We start from the raw sequence: 16,086 nt of genomic DNA, 5'->3' as shown, positions 1-16,086 counted from the left end.
ACTGTTCGTTTTCCTGTCCCTTCCAGTAACTCTAAGCACTGTTGCTGCAGTTGTGTACCCAAAATTTAAAGGATCAATTTCAATTTGAATCATAACATAGAAATTGTTGGGAGAAATAAACCAATGATTGCAGTTTATTGACAGAACATTTAAAAGATGCAAAAATTAAATATATAGACAGCCTGCACCACACTTGTCCATCCTCCTCTGGGGTACTGCTGCATGGTATGGGAACATTACCAGATAGGATTTATGGAGGATTTTGAAAAATATCAAAGGAGGGCAGCTCATTTTGTATCATTGTAAATTAAGGGGACAGAGTGTCACAGACATGCAAAGCGAGTTGGTGTGGCCGTCAAGGTGTCTTTTGTTGTGCCTTCATCTTTTGAAAAATTTTAGATCACGGACTTTCTCCTCTGAATGCTGAAATATTTTGTTGACTCCCACTTACATAAAGAGAAATTACTATTACAATAAAATAATAGAAATCAGAGCTCCCCCAAGTACTATTTAAGAGTGGAACTATTTAAGAGTGGAACTATTTAAGAGTGGAACAGCAGAGAAATATTCGTAAAGTGGTTCTGTGCACCCACTGCCAAACAATTAAATGTGTACAGCAGAGCAACCATGTAGATGTAGATGTAGACATGGACATACAAAAACTTCCTTTGCGCTTTTATGAATTATTTTGGTGACATGCAATCTTTTTGCCCAATTTCTCCAATTTCCTAAAAAAATCCACTATCCTGATGAAGTCTAATGGAAGCTGAAGCATTGGCATGCCTATTCTTCACTATATTAACCTAGGTTGTATCAGTGCCTTGGTTTCGAAGGGCTGTTAATACAGTGACAAAAATTTTCTCGAATCCTTCGAACTGAAGCAAGCTGGTATGTAATACTCACAGCTTTGTTTTATAATTTTGTTCACAACTTTCAAAAGGTCTGTTGTGCTGTATTCACTTTTAAAGCATATTGGTTCCTTTGCCATATTAAAATTCGTTGTCTTTCCCTACAAGATTGCTGATAACTTTAGTGAACATTTTGTACATTACAGAGATCAAACTGATAGAGGTACAGTTTTTTTATGGCTTAACAAGTTTGTTTGTGTGGCCATCCTCCGCAGCAAGCACAAAAATACTTGTTTTGTAAAGGAAGCTGCCTTTTCCAGCTGCCACTTAATTTATTTTTCCTAGACGTGTTTCACCTTTTTCTTGCTTTAAGGCATCATCAGTGGGATCTACAGCAATGCAGTTCTGTTTTTTTAGATTATCAAACAGTTCATGTCATTATTTTTTATGAAAAAAATTAATTACTTAGGATTAGCTGTGATCTGCATTTCCTCTCATCTGATCTGGAGGTTGCACTACCACTTTATTAGTCAAGTCAAGTGAATTTTATAGTGTCATGTATCTTATTTATGTCAGTACATAGTTTTTCAATTTTTGTTTGTGGTTCATCTGTTTGTAAATAAAATTCATTATTGAACTGGAAGTAATTACAAGAAGATGGATTACGAATGGTGTCCCCAGTTTCAGGAGCCTTAGCAAATATTTTTGTAAACCATTTTGAACAGATCATTTTCACAAAAATAGTAGCAAAAGATTACAACATATCATATTGGTTCAGGTGACATCCTCTGCTTAATACATGAACCACAAACAAAAATTGAAAAACTACATACTGACATCAACAAGATACGTAAAATATAAAATTCACAATTGAAAGAGAACAGAACAACCAAATTAACTTTCTGGCAGTAACAATCAAAAAACAAAACAATAAGCATATGTTTGAAATTTACCATAAACCCACAGCAATGGACATTATCATTCCCCAATCCTCAAACCACCCACACTCACAAAAGCAACCAGCAATTCAACACATGCTCCATAGACTCAACACAGTGCCTCTCACCAAAGAAAACTACCAAAAGGAACTGGTCATAATAATACAGATAGCACTAAATAAAGGTTACAATGGGCAAAACACAGAGACCTATAGCAGAAAGCTGTTATCAACTACAGTGTAACACTTGCGAAGGCAGATACATACGAAAAACAGGTACAACATTTGATGTCAGACAGAAAGAACACATGAGAGCCTGGAAACATTTGCAGAACACGTAAGAGAACATGACCACAGACCAACCACTAGAGAAAAAGACATGAAAATAATTAGAATCAACAACAAAAAACACCTCCTAACCCTGCAAGAAAATTACCACATACAGAAAACCAAAGCTGAAAGGAAAACCCTGTTGAATTATCAAGTACACATTGTTTATGATAATAGATAAAATAACAGAATAATGCTCCCAAAGAGGTTTAACATAATAATACCATCCAATATAATAATAACACCACCCAACATCCTTATACTCACTTATCCATGAACCCCTCCTCAGAAATTTGAAACAAAAAGTCAGATCAGCTGTCAGCAAAGCTTTCAACCCCTAGCTAACAGCTAGTACATTCATATTCAACACCCTATAACTCAACCCCCCCTCCCCCCACCAACACACACACACACACACACACACACACACACACACACACACACACACACAAGAAAAGTCGCTTTTGAACATAAAAATTGAGACGTGAGCTGTTTGATAATCTAAAAATAGCAAAACTGTATCATTATAGATCCCACCGATGATGCCTTATAGCAAGGAAAAGGTGAAACACGCCAGGGAAAAATAAATTAAGTGGCAGCAGGAAAAGGTGGTTATATTTACATAACAAGTATTTTTATGTCTTGCCTGTGACCCTTTTTTTTGCAAATTAGTTCAATTACAACAGTGCTCCAGTTTTGTGGAACTGCATCCAAGCCAGATAGCTGGTAACATGCATTTCACTGACACCAAACCACCACCATCTGTGACCTCAGTGGTGTCAAACAAGAGCTCATTAGAGGGAAGGGTGGAGGTCTGTTGTGTTTTCTGATGGAAGCTGGTTCTGCCTAGTCACTAGTGATGGCTATGTGTTACTTAGAAGATCAGCTGAGAGTCTGCCATCAAACCTGTCTGTATGCTAGACACAATGGACCTACACCTGTAGTTATGGTCTAGGATGCAATTTTGTATGACAGCAGGAGCACTCTCATGGTTATCCCACACACCCTGACTGCAGATCTGTATATCATTCTGGGGATTTGGTCTGTTGCCCTACCATTCATGAACAGCATTCCAGAGGGTATTTCCAATACATAAAGCTCGCCCACACACCACTGTTGTAACCAAAGATGCTGTACAGGGTGTCGACATGCTGCCTTGGCCTGCTCAGTCATCAGATCTGACTCTAATTGAGTACATATGGCCCACCATTGGATGAAAACTACAGTGTCATCCACAAATAGTATTATCAGTCCCTGTATTGACAGACCAAGTGCAACAGGCATGGACTCCCACCCCACAAACTGACATCTGGCATCTATATAACAAAATGCATGCACGTCTACATACCTGCATTTTGCATTTTGGTGGAACACTGGTTATTAATGTACCACCATTTCACATTTGCAATGGCTTATCTCACCCAAAAATTAACCTGTGATCTTGCAAAGTTAATCACTTCAATATGTTACCTACAAAAATGTATTTCTGAAATTTCATTACTCTACACTAAGTATTTTCTGGTGTTGTCTTTTTTTCCCATCAGAGTATATATTATAGGAAATTCACTATGAATTATTAAAGGAAAGAAAGGGGCTGTAAAAAGTAACAGAAAGCATTATTAGAGTGTAAAATAGTCCATATTTGACAGTGAGACTGAGTTTTAGCTAAAATTAAGGAAACTCATGTGTATCTTAAAGTTTAAGAAGCCTGCGCAATGTGCCAAGCATGTGATTCAGTGACTGAGCGTTGATGGTGTATGAATTAATTATGATTAACAATGTTTTACTGTTTATGCTGTTTGTTTAATATTCATTTGTATTAATTGATATTGTTTTGCTGCATTTGTGAATGTTCACTGAAGAATTATGGGGGAAGTTTTACTGTTTTCTTAATTTTAAAGATGGCAATTATTTGTATATTTAGTAGTAATATTAAAGATGTGCTGATTAATGGGAAGTGAGAGTAAAATATAAGGTTCCTATGTGATGACTGATGAGATACTCACCTCCATAGCCAAGGTCGCTAACGAATGTCAGTGTGGTGGCACTTGACATGGGGGTAAGATGGTTTGAATCCTGACAATGGTTAAAATTCTCACTACTAGTATTTGGCCAGCAAGGGGAGAAGAGGTGGTGGCTAAAAGTTCCTTATCACCTTTCTTTCACAAGTGTGTTGGGTTCAGTTCCAAATTTCTCCACAGTGTCTCATGACAAACTTCTCTACAGTGTCTCATGAACTGACACTGTTGGTGATCCATGCATTGAATGGGGACATTAAGCCTGGTGGCCTTCTTGATACTATTCAAGAGGAGTAGGATATGTACTGGCAGAAGAATAGCACTACACTATATACACTCACCTGCAATCTACAAATACACATATGACACAATATACACTCCTGGAAATGGGAAAAGAACACATTGACACCGGTGTGTCAGACCCACCATACGTGCTCCGGACACTGCGAGAGGGCTGTACAAGCAATCATCACACGCACGGCACAGCGGACACACCAGGAACCGCGGTGTTGGCCGTCGAATGGCGCTAGCTGTGCAGCATTTGTGCACCGCCGCCGTCAGTGTCAGCCAGTTTTCCGTGGCATACAGAGCTCCATCGCACTCTTTAACACTGGTAGCACGCCGCGACAGCGTGGACGTGAACTGTATGTGCAGTTGACGGACTTTGAGCGAGGGCGTATAGTGGGCATGTGGGAGGCCGGGTGGACGTACCGCCGAATTGCTCAACATGTGGGGCGTGAGGTCTCCACAGTACATCGATGTTGTCGCCAGTGGTCGGTGGAAGGTGCACGTGCCCGTCGACCTGGGACCGGACCGCAGCGACGCACGGATGCACGCCAAGACTGTAGGATCCTACGCAGTGCCGTAGGGGACCACACCGCCACTTCCCAGCAAATTAGGGACACTGTTGCTCCTGGGGTATCGGCGAGGACCATTCGCAACCGTCTCCATGAAGCTGGGCTACGGTCCTGCACACCGTTAGGCCGTCTTCCGCTCACGCCCCAACATCGTGCAGCCCGCCTCCAGTGGTGTCGCGACAGGCGTGAATGGAGGGACGAATGGAGACGTGTCATCTTCAGCAATGAGAGTTGCTTCTGCCTTGGTGCCAATGATGGTCGTATGCATGTTTGGCGCCGTGCAGGTGAGCGCCACAATCAGGACTGCATACGACCGAGGCACACAGGGCCAACACCCGGCATCATGGTGTGGGGAGCGATCTCCTACACTGGCCGTACACCTCTGGTGATCGTCGAGGGGGCACTGAATAGTGCACGGTACATCCAAACCGTCATCAAACCCATCATTCTACCATTCCTAGACCGGCAAGGGAACTTGCTGTTCCAACAGGACAATGCACGTCCGCATGTATCCCGTGCCACCCAACGTGCTCTAGAAAGTGTAAGTCAACTACCCTGGCCAGCAAGATCTCTGGATCTGTCCCCCATTGAGCATGTTTGGGACTGGATGAAGCGTCGTCTCACACGGTCTGCACGTCCAGCACGAACGCCGGTCCAACTGAGGCGCCAGGTGGAAATGGCATGGCAAGCCGTTCCACAGGACTACATCCAGCATCTCTACGATCGTCTCCATGGGAGAATAGCAGCCTGCATTGCTGTGAAAGGTGGATATACACTGTACTAGTGCCGACATTGTGCATCCTCTGTTGCCTGTGTCTATGTGCCTGTGGTTCTGTCAGTGTGATCATGTGATGTATCTGACCCCAGGAATGTGTCAATAAAGTTTCCCCTTCCTGGGACAATGAATTCATGGTGTTCTTATTTCAATTTCCAGGAGTGTATATTCATAATGATAGGGGCCACATAATGATAGGGGCCAATGCATGTGAAAAAAGAACACCTCTTACAGGCAGCTGAACCCATCCCATGGGATATCCCAGCCAACAATGGCATACAACATTGACCTTTTTTACTGATGAGATATAGGGAGCAGGATTACTATTCATGGTTATAAAATTTGTTGGCTGCCATGTAGAATGGGTAATGTTAACAGTAATACAGGGGTAGCATGTTATCACCCGAATAGTTCTGGCTACATTAATGGCTACAGTGCATTTATTTGGGAGTGTTTTTTTTTGTATTACAATATATTCATTTATATTGGTCAGGATATAAAATAAATATATTATATATGTCACCACTTGCATCATTATGGAGATCAAACTCTGATCTAAGGCACTGAACTCAGTGTACAGCTTTATGAATTTAGTTTCTTTTGTAATATCTCTATTGAATACTTCTTAACTAACAGAAACCATTACATTGCACTCAATGGCAAGTGTTTGTCAGAGACAAAGGTATTTTAAAAAATGACGCAGAGAAGTGTATTAAAATTCCTGTCATTTTCTATATTCATAAATAACCTTGTGGACAGAGTGTGCAGCAATCTGTAGCTTTTTGCTGATGATGCTATGGTGTATCGGAAGGTGCTGACATTAAGTAACTGTAACAGGATACAAGATGACTTAGACAAAATTTATTGTTGGTTTGATGAATGGCAGCTACCTCTAAACATGGAAAGTTTAAGTTAATGCAGATGATTAGGAAAAAGAAACCCATGTTTGAATACAGCATTAGTAGTGTGTTGCTTGACACAGTCACATCTATTAAACAGCTAGGGGTAAAACTGAAAAGTGATATGAAATGAAATAACCATGTCAGCAGTGTAGCATAGAAGCCGAATGGTCGACTTTGGTTTATTGGGAGAATTTTATGAAAGTGTGGTTCATTTGTAATGGAGACCACAAGAAGTACACTAGTGCAACCTGTTTTTGAGTACTGCTCGAGTGTTTGGGATCCTCCCCGGACAGATTAAAGGAAGACATTGAAGCAGTTCTGAGGCAGGCTGGTACAGTTGTTACCAGTAAGATTGAACAGCACATAAGTATCATGGGCATGCTTTGGAACAACAAATGGGAATCCCTAGAGGGAAGGTAGTGTTCTTTAAGAGGAACACTATTGAGAAAATTTGAAGCTGACTGCAGAACTATTCTACAGCCACTAAAGTACATGACTTGTAAAGACCACAAAGACAAGAAAAAAGAAATTCAGGCTCATACAAAGGCATACAGACAGTCATTTTTCTCTTGCTCTATTTGTAAGTGGAACAGGAAAGGAAATAACTAGTGGTGGTACAGGGTACCATGCACCATATGGTGGTTTGCAGAGTATGTATGTAGATCTAGATGTAGTTATCAATGTATTTATTTATTTATTTATTTTTATAATAGTTCATTTGAACTTCGTAACTTGTTTTTAGTTTAATGTTAGAGTGAATGTGATGAGTGAGTAGTAGACTGGATTTTGAGCTCATATGTATGGCCAGAAGATTGTAAGTGGAACAGGAAAGGAAATAACTAGTGGTGGTACAGGGTACCATGCACCATATGGTGGTTTGCAGAGTATGTATGTTGATCTAGATGTAGTTATCAATGTATTTATTTATTTATTTATTTATTTATTTTTATAATAGTTCATTTGAACTTCGTAACTTGTTTTTAGTTTAATGTTAGAGTGAATGTGATGAGTGAGTAGTAGACTGGATTTTGAGCTCATATGTATGGCCAGAAGATTGAAGCTGTCCTGAGCCAGAGTACTGGAGGTCATAGAAGAGGTTCAGTTCTGGTGCTGTCTAGCAAAGACAACAGACTACAGTACATTATTACTGTACTGTAGTTGTTTTGTAGATGTTCTGTGATGAATACTTTTTCACAGGAATTTGTGCTCCAACTAAGACTTTTTCTTACTGTTTCAATGAGAACCTTTTACTGAAAACATTATTTGTTTGTGATGGAATTCATATTCCTATTACAATTATTATGAAGGCCCAACAGTTGTAACAATAATCATTTAATATTCATAATCATTGATACATAAATGTAAAACTATGAGGGAAATTTAGTGCTCATTTATATGTTTACTTTAAAATTTATTTTAGGTGCCATTTGCATTTATCAGAGTCATTGGTTTTTTGAACTGCATACACAATGAAGGTTACAGAATAAAACCGTTGGTATTGAATTAACACTAACCAAGTAAACACACACATTTCTCAATTACATTGTAAATAGCGTAAAAAGGAGTGATTTAAAATGGAATGATCATATAAAGTTGATCGTCGGTAAAGCAGATGCCAGACTGAGATTCATTGGAAGAATCCTAAGGAAATGCAATCCGACAACAAAGGAAGTAGGTTACAGTACGCTTGTTCGCCCAATGCTTGAATACTGCTCAGCAGTGTGGGATCCGCACCAGGTAGGGTTGATAGAAGAGATAGAGAAGATCCAACGGAGAGCAGCGCGCTTCGTTACAGGATCATTAGTAATTGCGAAAGCGTTACGGAGATGATAGATAAACTCCAGTGGAAGACTCTGCAGGAGAGACGCTCAGTAGCTCGGTACGGGCTTTTGTTGAAGTTTCGAGAACATACCTTCACCGAAGAGTCAAGCAGTATATTGCTCCCTCCTACGTATATCTCGCGAAGAGACCATGAGGATAAAATCAGAGAGATTAGAGCCCACACAGAAGCATACCGACAGTCCTTCTTTCCACGTACAATACGAGACTGGAATAGAAGGGAGAACCGATAGAGGTACTCAGGGTACCCTCCGCCACACACCGTCAGGTGGCTTGCGGAGTACGGATGTAGATGTAGATGTAGAAATGAATTTCTCCAGTTAACTTGTATTTTTGCTTAGACGTTTTAGGACTGACATAAATAGTACTGAATAAAATGTGTTCAATGTTGATTCCATGGTAAATCACACAAATTTGAAGACTATCAATTCAGCTAAATACCTGGGGATTACAATTACAAACTACTTAAATTGGAACTATGTCAAAGAAAATGTTGCACAGAAGGTGAACCAATGACTGTGTTTTATAGACCAACTACACTACACTTGTCAATCCTCTTCTGGAGTAGTGCTGTGTGATATGGGATCCTTGGCAGATAGTCATGACATAGGACATCAAAAAGCTTCAGGGAAGGGTAGCTTGTTTTATAATATTGCATAATAAGGAGAGAGGGGAGTACCAATCAACATGGTTCAGTGGTTAGCACACATTACCCCTATTTGATTTTGTATTTATAACCCTGTATTCACCTGACCAGAAGTCTTGTTCCTCCTGCCACCAAACTTCACTAATTCCCACTATATCTAACTTTAACCTATCCATTTCCCTTTTTTAATTTTCTAACCTACCTGCCCGATTAAGGGATCTAACATTCCATGCTCTGATCTGTAGAATGCCAGTTTTCTCTAACATCCTCCTGAGTAGTCCCCGCCCAGAGATATGAATGAGGGACTATTTTACCTCCGGAATTGTTTACCCAAGAGGATGCCATCATCATTTAACCATACAGTAAAGCTGCATGCCCTCAGGAAAAATTAGGGCTGCAGTTTCACCTTTCTTTCAGCCATTTGCAGTACCAGCGTAGCAACGCTGTTTTGGTTAGTGTTACAAGGCCAGATCAGTCAATCATCCAGACTGTTGCCCCTGCAACTACTGAAAAGGCTGCTGCCCCTCTTCAGGGACCGCACGTTTGTCTGGCCTCTCAACAGATACCCCTCCGTTGTGGTTGCACCTATGGTACGGCTATCTGTATCCCTGAGGCACGCAAGCCTCCCCACTAATGGCAAGGTCCGTGGTTCATGGGGGCATGGGAAGGGGGAGGGGGGGGGGGCAGTAGTAGAATTGATACAATAAAAATAATTACATGCTGTCACTGATTTTTAAAACACTGGTCAGTGAATATCAGACAAACAATCCAGTACTTTGGAGTTTGATGACATGCTGCAAATAACCAATGAATCTCTTGCTTGAACAGTGAATGTTGAAGGAAGAAAGCAAAATTAGAGTTTTCATCCCTTCAGTGATTGTTGAGTAAGTCAGGTTTTGCCACATGTTATTAAAATAATTCTGACTGTTGTTTCAGCAACAATACAAAATAATTCTGTTTTGTGCTTCGCCCAAAGCAGATATAATCCAAAGAGAGAAAGAACATGTAGAAGGTGAGATACACTGGCAATAATGACCAAATGACCAACCTTGCTCTGTTTACGCTGGATGAGTGCCAGTACTTGAGGCGACAGGTAGTAGTCCTTTGAACTGGCATCAGTGAAGACATATATATGTGCTCCTAGTTTTGCATGTGAGATTGCCAATTGAATTGCTTTCAAACTCATTTCTGGGCAGTCACCACCTGAAGTTATTTGAAGCATCCGAAGAGCATGTTTGAATTCTTCAGCATCTGATGTCACGGTTACAGGTCCTACATCTGTTTAACAAAAAAAAGTGATTTCAGTTTGTTTTATCTGGATGAACATTTGAAAAAACTCTTTGTCTTTCTGTGTGCTGAAATTAACACGACACAGTACAAATACCAGTTATACTTTTTATAAGTCAAAAACAAAAAATTAATTGAAAGGGTTTTCTAAAGCAAATGCTGAAACTTAAAGTGCTGAGTCAACTTTCCCCATCCTCAGGAATCAATAAGAGAAAGACATGCTAATTTACAGAAAGGCACTACTAAAGGATTATCTTTCAGTCACAGCCTTCATAGGAAAAGAAAAGCACACCATTTATTCACACAAGCAAGCACACTTCATGCACACATGACTGCGAGCTCCGGCAGCTCACACCAGAATTCATGTGTCCATGAGGTCTGTGCCTGTCTGCACTTATTGGTCTAAGCATGGGGACAATGTTAACTGCTTCTATCATTTTTGCCATCAGCATTCTCAAGGTATGCTTACCAAATGAGTTCTCCATATCAGATGCAGAGGTACACAAACTCTTGAGGGAAATGGAAGAGATTAAAGAATTTGAACTATCATACAGTACAAGTATGGGGGATGGACAAATACTAGAATGATATCATCTGAATATGCACTTGATGTGATTCAGAAACAGACCGGAGTCAATAACCTTGATAGTGCAACTGTTCACCATAGCTTCCAAGGCCTTTCCTCATTGCTTATGAGCGCAACATTGTAATAACCAGCTACCCAAGTATGATGCTTCCCTGGCTTCTGGAAGCACATTAGGATTGCATTCCTCCAAGGCTTAAAGAAGTGCTCTGTCTGCCAAATACAGTTGAACACAGCTAGGGGAGTTTCTGCTGCAATCTGTCAGGTGCTCCAGGTGTGGTCATTAGCCACAGACCCTGCCAAAATAGAGTTCCTGGTAGGTGGGCCAGGGGAGGGGGGGGGGGGGGGGGGAGACGGTGCCATTGCAAACTTAGTCATTCAACACACTTTTCTCTTCATGAGACATCCACAACTGCTATTCATTGTCAATGATAAAATCCACTACAGTTGTAAAAATTGTTTATTTCTTAAACATAAAGCATCACCTGGTTTCAGGACATATGTGCCATCTTCTGGTGTATATAAAAATGTGAGTCCACAAGGGATGCATAACTAAAATTAAAATATATTTTTGCCCCTGTCTGTGATAAACCATGAAATTTTGGATACTTCAGCTAATTGTTTTGCTGTTCCTTGGGCTATGTCTTCTGGATTGATCCGGGGCCTTTCACTGTGCATTGCACCTGTAGCTGAGCAACTTCCACCTGATATGCATTTACATGCATACTCTTCAGACCACTGAGAAGTTTGTGTCAGAAGGTACATAGCATGATTCCACATATTACGGTTTCTCCCCATTCCAGTCATGTGTGAAGTGGAGGAAGAATGCCACTTAAATGCCTCTGTGCATGCCATAACTAGTCAAATCTTGTCTTCACAGTTCATATGGAAGGGATATGTATGGGATGAAGAACATCTCCAGATTATTCACTTATTGTAGATTCTTGAAACTTTGTAAGTACAGTTTCTTGGGGTAGTTGCTATCTGTCTAAAAGCATCTGCCAATTCAGGTTTTGCAATGTTTCCGCAATGCAGCCTGAGACCATTTGTGCTGCCCTTCTTTGTATACATTAAATGTCCACTGTTCATGTCTGGTATGGGTCCCACATATACAAGCAATACACTTAGGTGGCAGGCACAAGTGATTCATAAGCAGTCTCCTTTGTAGGATAACTGCATTTTCCCAGTATCTTGCCAATTAACCAAACTCTGCCAACAGCCTCATCAAAAGAGACTATGTGATCATTGCATTTCATACGCCTGCAGATTGTTACATTCAGGTATTTGTACATGTCAGTTGATTCTCACTTTGATCCACTGATGTTGTCATCATAGTACACTACTTTTATGCACCAATCTTTCTACCACTATGAAATATTACCAATATCTGACTGAATATTTTTGCAGCTTTTTCAGACAGTACTTTGTTGTAAATAATAGTAACATCTGCAAAAAGGTTTAAGGTTACAATTAATATTGTGAGCCAGATCATAAAATATGAACAACAAGGATCCTTGGAATTACTTCTGTTTCTGTTGATGATTCTCCATCCAAGATAACAACAAGGATCCTTGGAATTACTTCTGTTTCTGTTAATGATTCTCCATCCGAGATAACATGCTGCATCCTTCCTACCAAGAAATCCTCAACTCAGTCACAAATTTTGTTTGATGCCCCAAATAATCATACTTTGGTTCATAACTGTAAGTATGGTATTGAGTCAAATGCTTTTCAGAAGTAAAGAAATACTGCATAATCCCAATTACCCAGATCCATGACTTTCACGATGACATGTGAGAACAGTGAAAGTGGGGTTTTACGTATGATGTTTATGGAGCCCTTGCTGGTTTGCACAGGAGAGGCCACTTTGTTTGAGGTATCTCATTACATTTTGAACTCAGAAGATTTTTAGAATTTTCAGATGGATGTCAATGAGAATAGACAATACTTTTGTGGATCATTTCTGCTGCCCTTTTTGTAGATGGGTGTGACCTGTGCTTTCTTCCAGCCACTGACCATAGTTTTTTGTTCATGGTATCTGTGGGTGATCATTATTAAATGGTAGCTAACTCAGCTGCAAATTCTGTAAAGTAGGTTGATCCAGCTTTATTGTCAACCTATGGGCAGCTAGGCTCCTTCAAGTAGTTGGGTTACAGGGAGCTGGGGGGAAGGGGGGGGGGGGGGGGGGGGGGGGGGAAGCAAACAGGACAGTCAGGTAGCTGAGCTGTTGCATATGGAACTGTACTGCAATGGCCCTGTGCCTGTAGGCAGGAGCAACCAAGAAGCTCAAGCATGTGGAGAACGTGTGCAATATACCTCGCAAGTAGCCTACACTAGCTGTGCTTGCCAACAAGTAATCTAACAGATGCTCCCCAATGCTCATGCCACATGGGGCAGAGTTGGAAAAGCTTACTGTATACAATATGCCACAAATCCCATTGGACCCTGAAGACTTGTTTAATTTTGGCAATTTCAGTTATTTCTCAATGCTGCTCTCACTAATACCTACACACTTATCTTTGAAATACTGAGAGAAGTAAACTGGGACAGTACTTCTGTATTTTCCTTAGTAAAGGAAAATGAGAATATGGAATTCATTGTTTATGCTTACGTTTTACTACCCCAGTTTCATTTTCATTCATCCCTGTATGCCAGGGCACTAATTTTCGTGCCACTGATAACCTTAATGTATGACCAGAATTTCTTTGGCTTTTGCAAAAGATCTTTTAATCATATTCTGCTATGGTACAAACTGAAGGCTTCATGCTTTGTCCTCTTGATAACCAAAATATGTTTGTCACCATTTTTCTATCTATAGACCTATTCTTTGTTTTATACTTATTAAGCTGTAATCACTGTCCCTTTAGATGTTTGTTTACAGTGACTGTATACCATGGATGTCCCTTCCATCATGAACTGTTCTAGAAGATACTTACCTAACCAGTGGATAGGTAACTATTTTTGAAACTTGTGCCACATGCCTTCTACTCCTGCTCAAAGATAAATGTTTTAAGTTCACCTCTGAGATATGGCATGGTTGCCTCTCAATCTAGCTTATTGAATATATAAATCTTCCTAATTGTTTTAGCTCCACTTTTACTCTAGTAATCATAGTTGCTACAACTACCTCATGGTCACTGGTACCAGTTTCAGTATGGATATGTTAAGAAGGTCAGGTCTATTTGAGGCCATTAGGTCTAATATATTTCCATCATGTTGCGCTTCTGCACTATCTGTTCTAGGTAACTTTCAGAGGTGGCATTTAGTGATGTTTTACAGAATGTCTAATCATACCCACTACCTACAAAACTGTAATATTCTCAACAGGTTGCTGGAACATTAAAGACCTCTCAAATGATGACAGTATGATTGAGAAACATGTGTACCAGCAAACTGAGGTTTTCTCTAAGGTTTTTTGTTTAATGTGGGGTTGAGTCTGGTCCTCAACAGGAAAGTTCAATTACAAGTTATGCCAACACTTGATAGTGTCTTGCCCAAATAATCTTTTATGTTGAGTCAATTTTTGTGTTTTTGGATTAGAACGTCTTGTCTGCTGTAACAAATACCTTCCTACATTTTCCATTAGCCTGTCCTTTGGACAAACACTTAGATTTACATCAAGCCTGAACCTAGTATTATGTGAGCTGTGCTGCCTTTCAAGAGCGCTTGAAACATTGGAACTTTGTGAATACTTTTGAAGCTGATCACTAAGATTTTAAAAGTCTCATCTACACCACATCTCCAAAACGTTCCAAGACTGATTGTATTCCTGGCATATAAGTGACATAATCATAGTAACTAAGATGGCAGATTGAACTAACAACTGTGAACAACAGATGTGCATTCAACCAGTCACCTGTGAGCTGATAGTGTTAAGTAGTAGACATGTGGCCATAATGTGTGAATGATGTTGTGTCACAAATCACAATGAAGCAACATGTCTAAATCAAATGTTCACGATATCCTCCAGAATGTTGTGAAGAAGATGAAGTGTGTGTTAAGTTTAGCCTGCATGCCTTGACTCCTGATCTAAAGTGACATGTGGACAGCTGCCATGACTTGACTGAAATGAAAAACATGGACAATTCTTTTAAAAAAATGGGTGGCAGGACTTTCTGTTATCAGTATGAAACTACCACAAAATGGCAAACGTGCAGAAATTTACTTTAAGGTTCACTGCTTTGATGACATAACCAACAGTCAACCAAATGTGCTGCACGAGTTGAACCCCATCTCAAAGAGGGACTTTTCTGAGAGTTTCACGTGGTTGTGTATGTTCCATGGATTGTACTAGAGGGGAGGTTTACTTTCTGGAAAACCCGAAGCACTGAAACCACCATCTTAACTTACCTCTATTTTTTTTTATTAATGCAGTCTTGAAACTTTTTGGATTGATAGGGTACAGGGACATTTCTTTGGTTCTTACAGAAATAGTTTGGGGTCTCCTATAGCTACCATTACTTTGACTGAATAGAGAGTTGGCAAAGCTTTTTTTTTTTTTTTTTTTTTTTTTTTTTTTTTTTTTTTTTTTTTTTTTTTTAAGAAATGTGTGCACCCCACACACTGTCTCTGCTCTGCAGTGCATCTATGATCTAAATAGGGGTACCTTACAATTCTTAACCTTTTGGCACAAGTCCAGGAAGTCGCCACCAAGCTAACAGCTTTTTAGGGTATCATGATTCACTGTATGTTGAACTGCTATCAGTTAACAGAGTGCTATCCTCCTGTCTTTGCTTTCACTTGACACTAGTCACAGCTCACTTTGCAGCTGGTGAAGTGTCTATAGCACAATCAATTTCCAAATTCTGTTTGGGGTATGTATGTAATACTCTGAGTTCTCCACCATTCCTGCCTCCATTGTGCAGGATCATTAGACCTAACACTGACAAGCCACTCAGAGTCAAGTGGACAGTGGTGATAGGTCCAATTCTTCCTTCTACTGCCTTATGGCAGTGCTGCTCAGTTCCTAATGCAGTACTGGTTATTATTCATGTTTTCTGTCACCGTTAATACACATCAGTAAAACAAACAATGCACTAGATCAATCTGAGATTGCTCTATCAA

At 40.1% G+C, this 16,086-nt stretch overlaps 1 protein-coding gene across 1 annotated transcript in view; it reads right to left on the bottom strand.

Moving 5' to 3' along the window:
• Window positions 1–16,086, bottom strand: part of LOC126298209 (hemicentin-1-like) — a 748,827-nt gene that overhangs the window by 592,751 nt on the left and 139,990 nt on the right. Inside the window, exon 3 of the mRNA XM_049989513.1 lies at window positions 10,201–10,430. Coding sequence (XP_049845470.1) covers window positions 10,201–10,430 — 230 coding nt within the window. The remainder of the gene's footprint in view (window positions 1–10,200; window positions 10,431–16,086) is intronic.

The sequence above is a fragment of the Schistocerca gregaria genome, chromosome X (assembly GCF_023897955.1).
Source record: "Schistocerca gregaria isolate iqSchGreg1 chromosome X, iqSchGreg1.2, whole genome shotgun sequence".
In the NCBI taxonomy this organism is placed as follows: Eukaryota; Metazoa; Arthropoda; class Insecta; order Orthoptera; family Acrididae; genus Schistocerca; species Schistocerca gregaria.
Note: the sequence above shows the minus strand (reverse complement) of the source record. Positions and strands in the feature narration are given on the sequence as shown.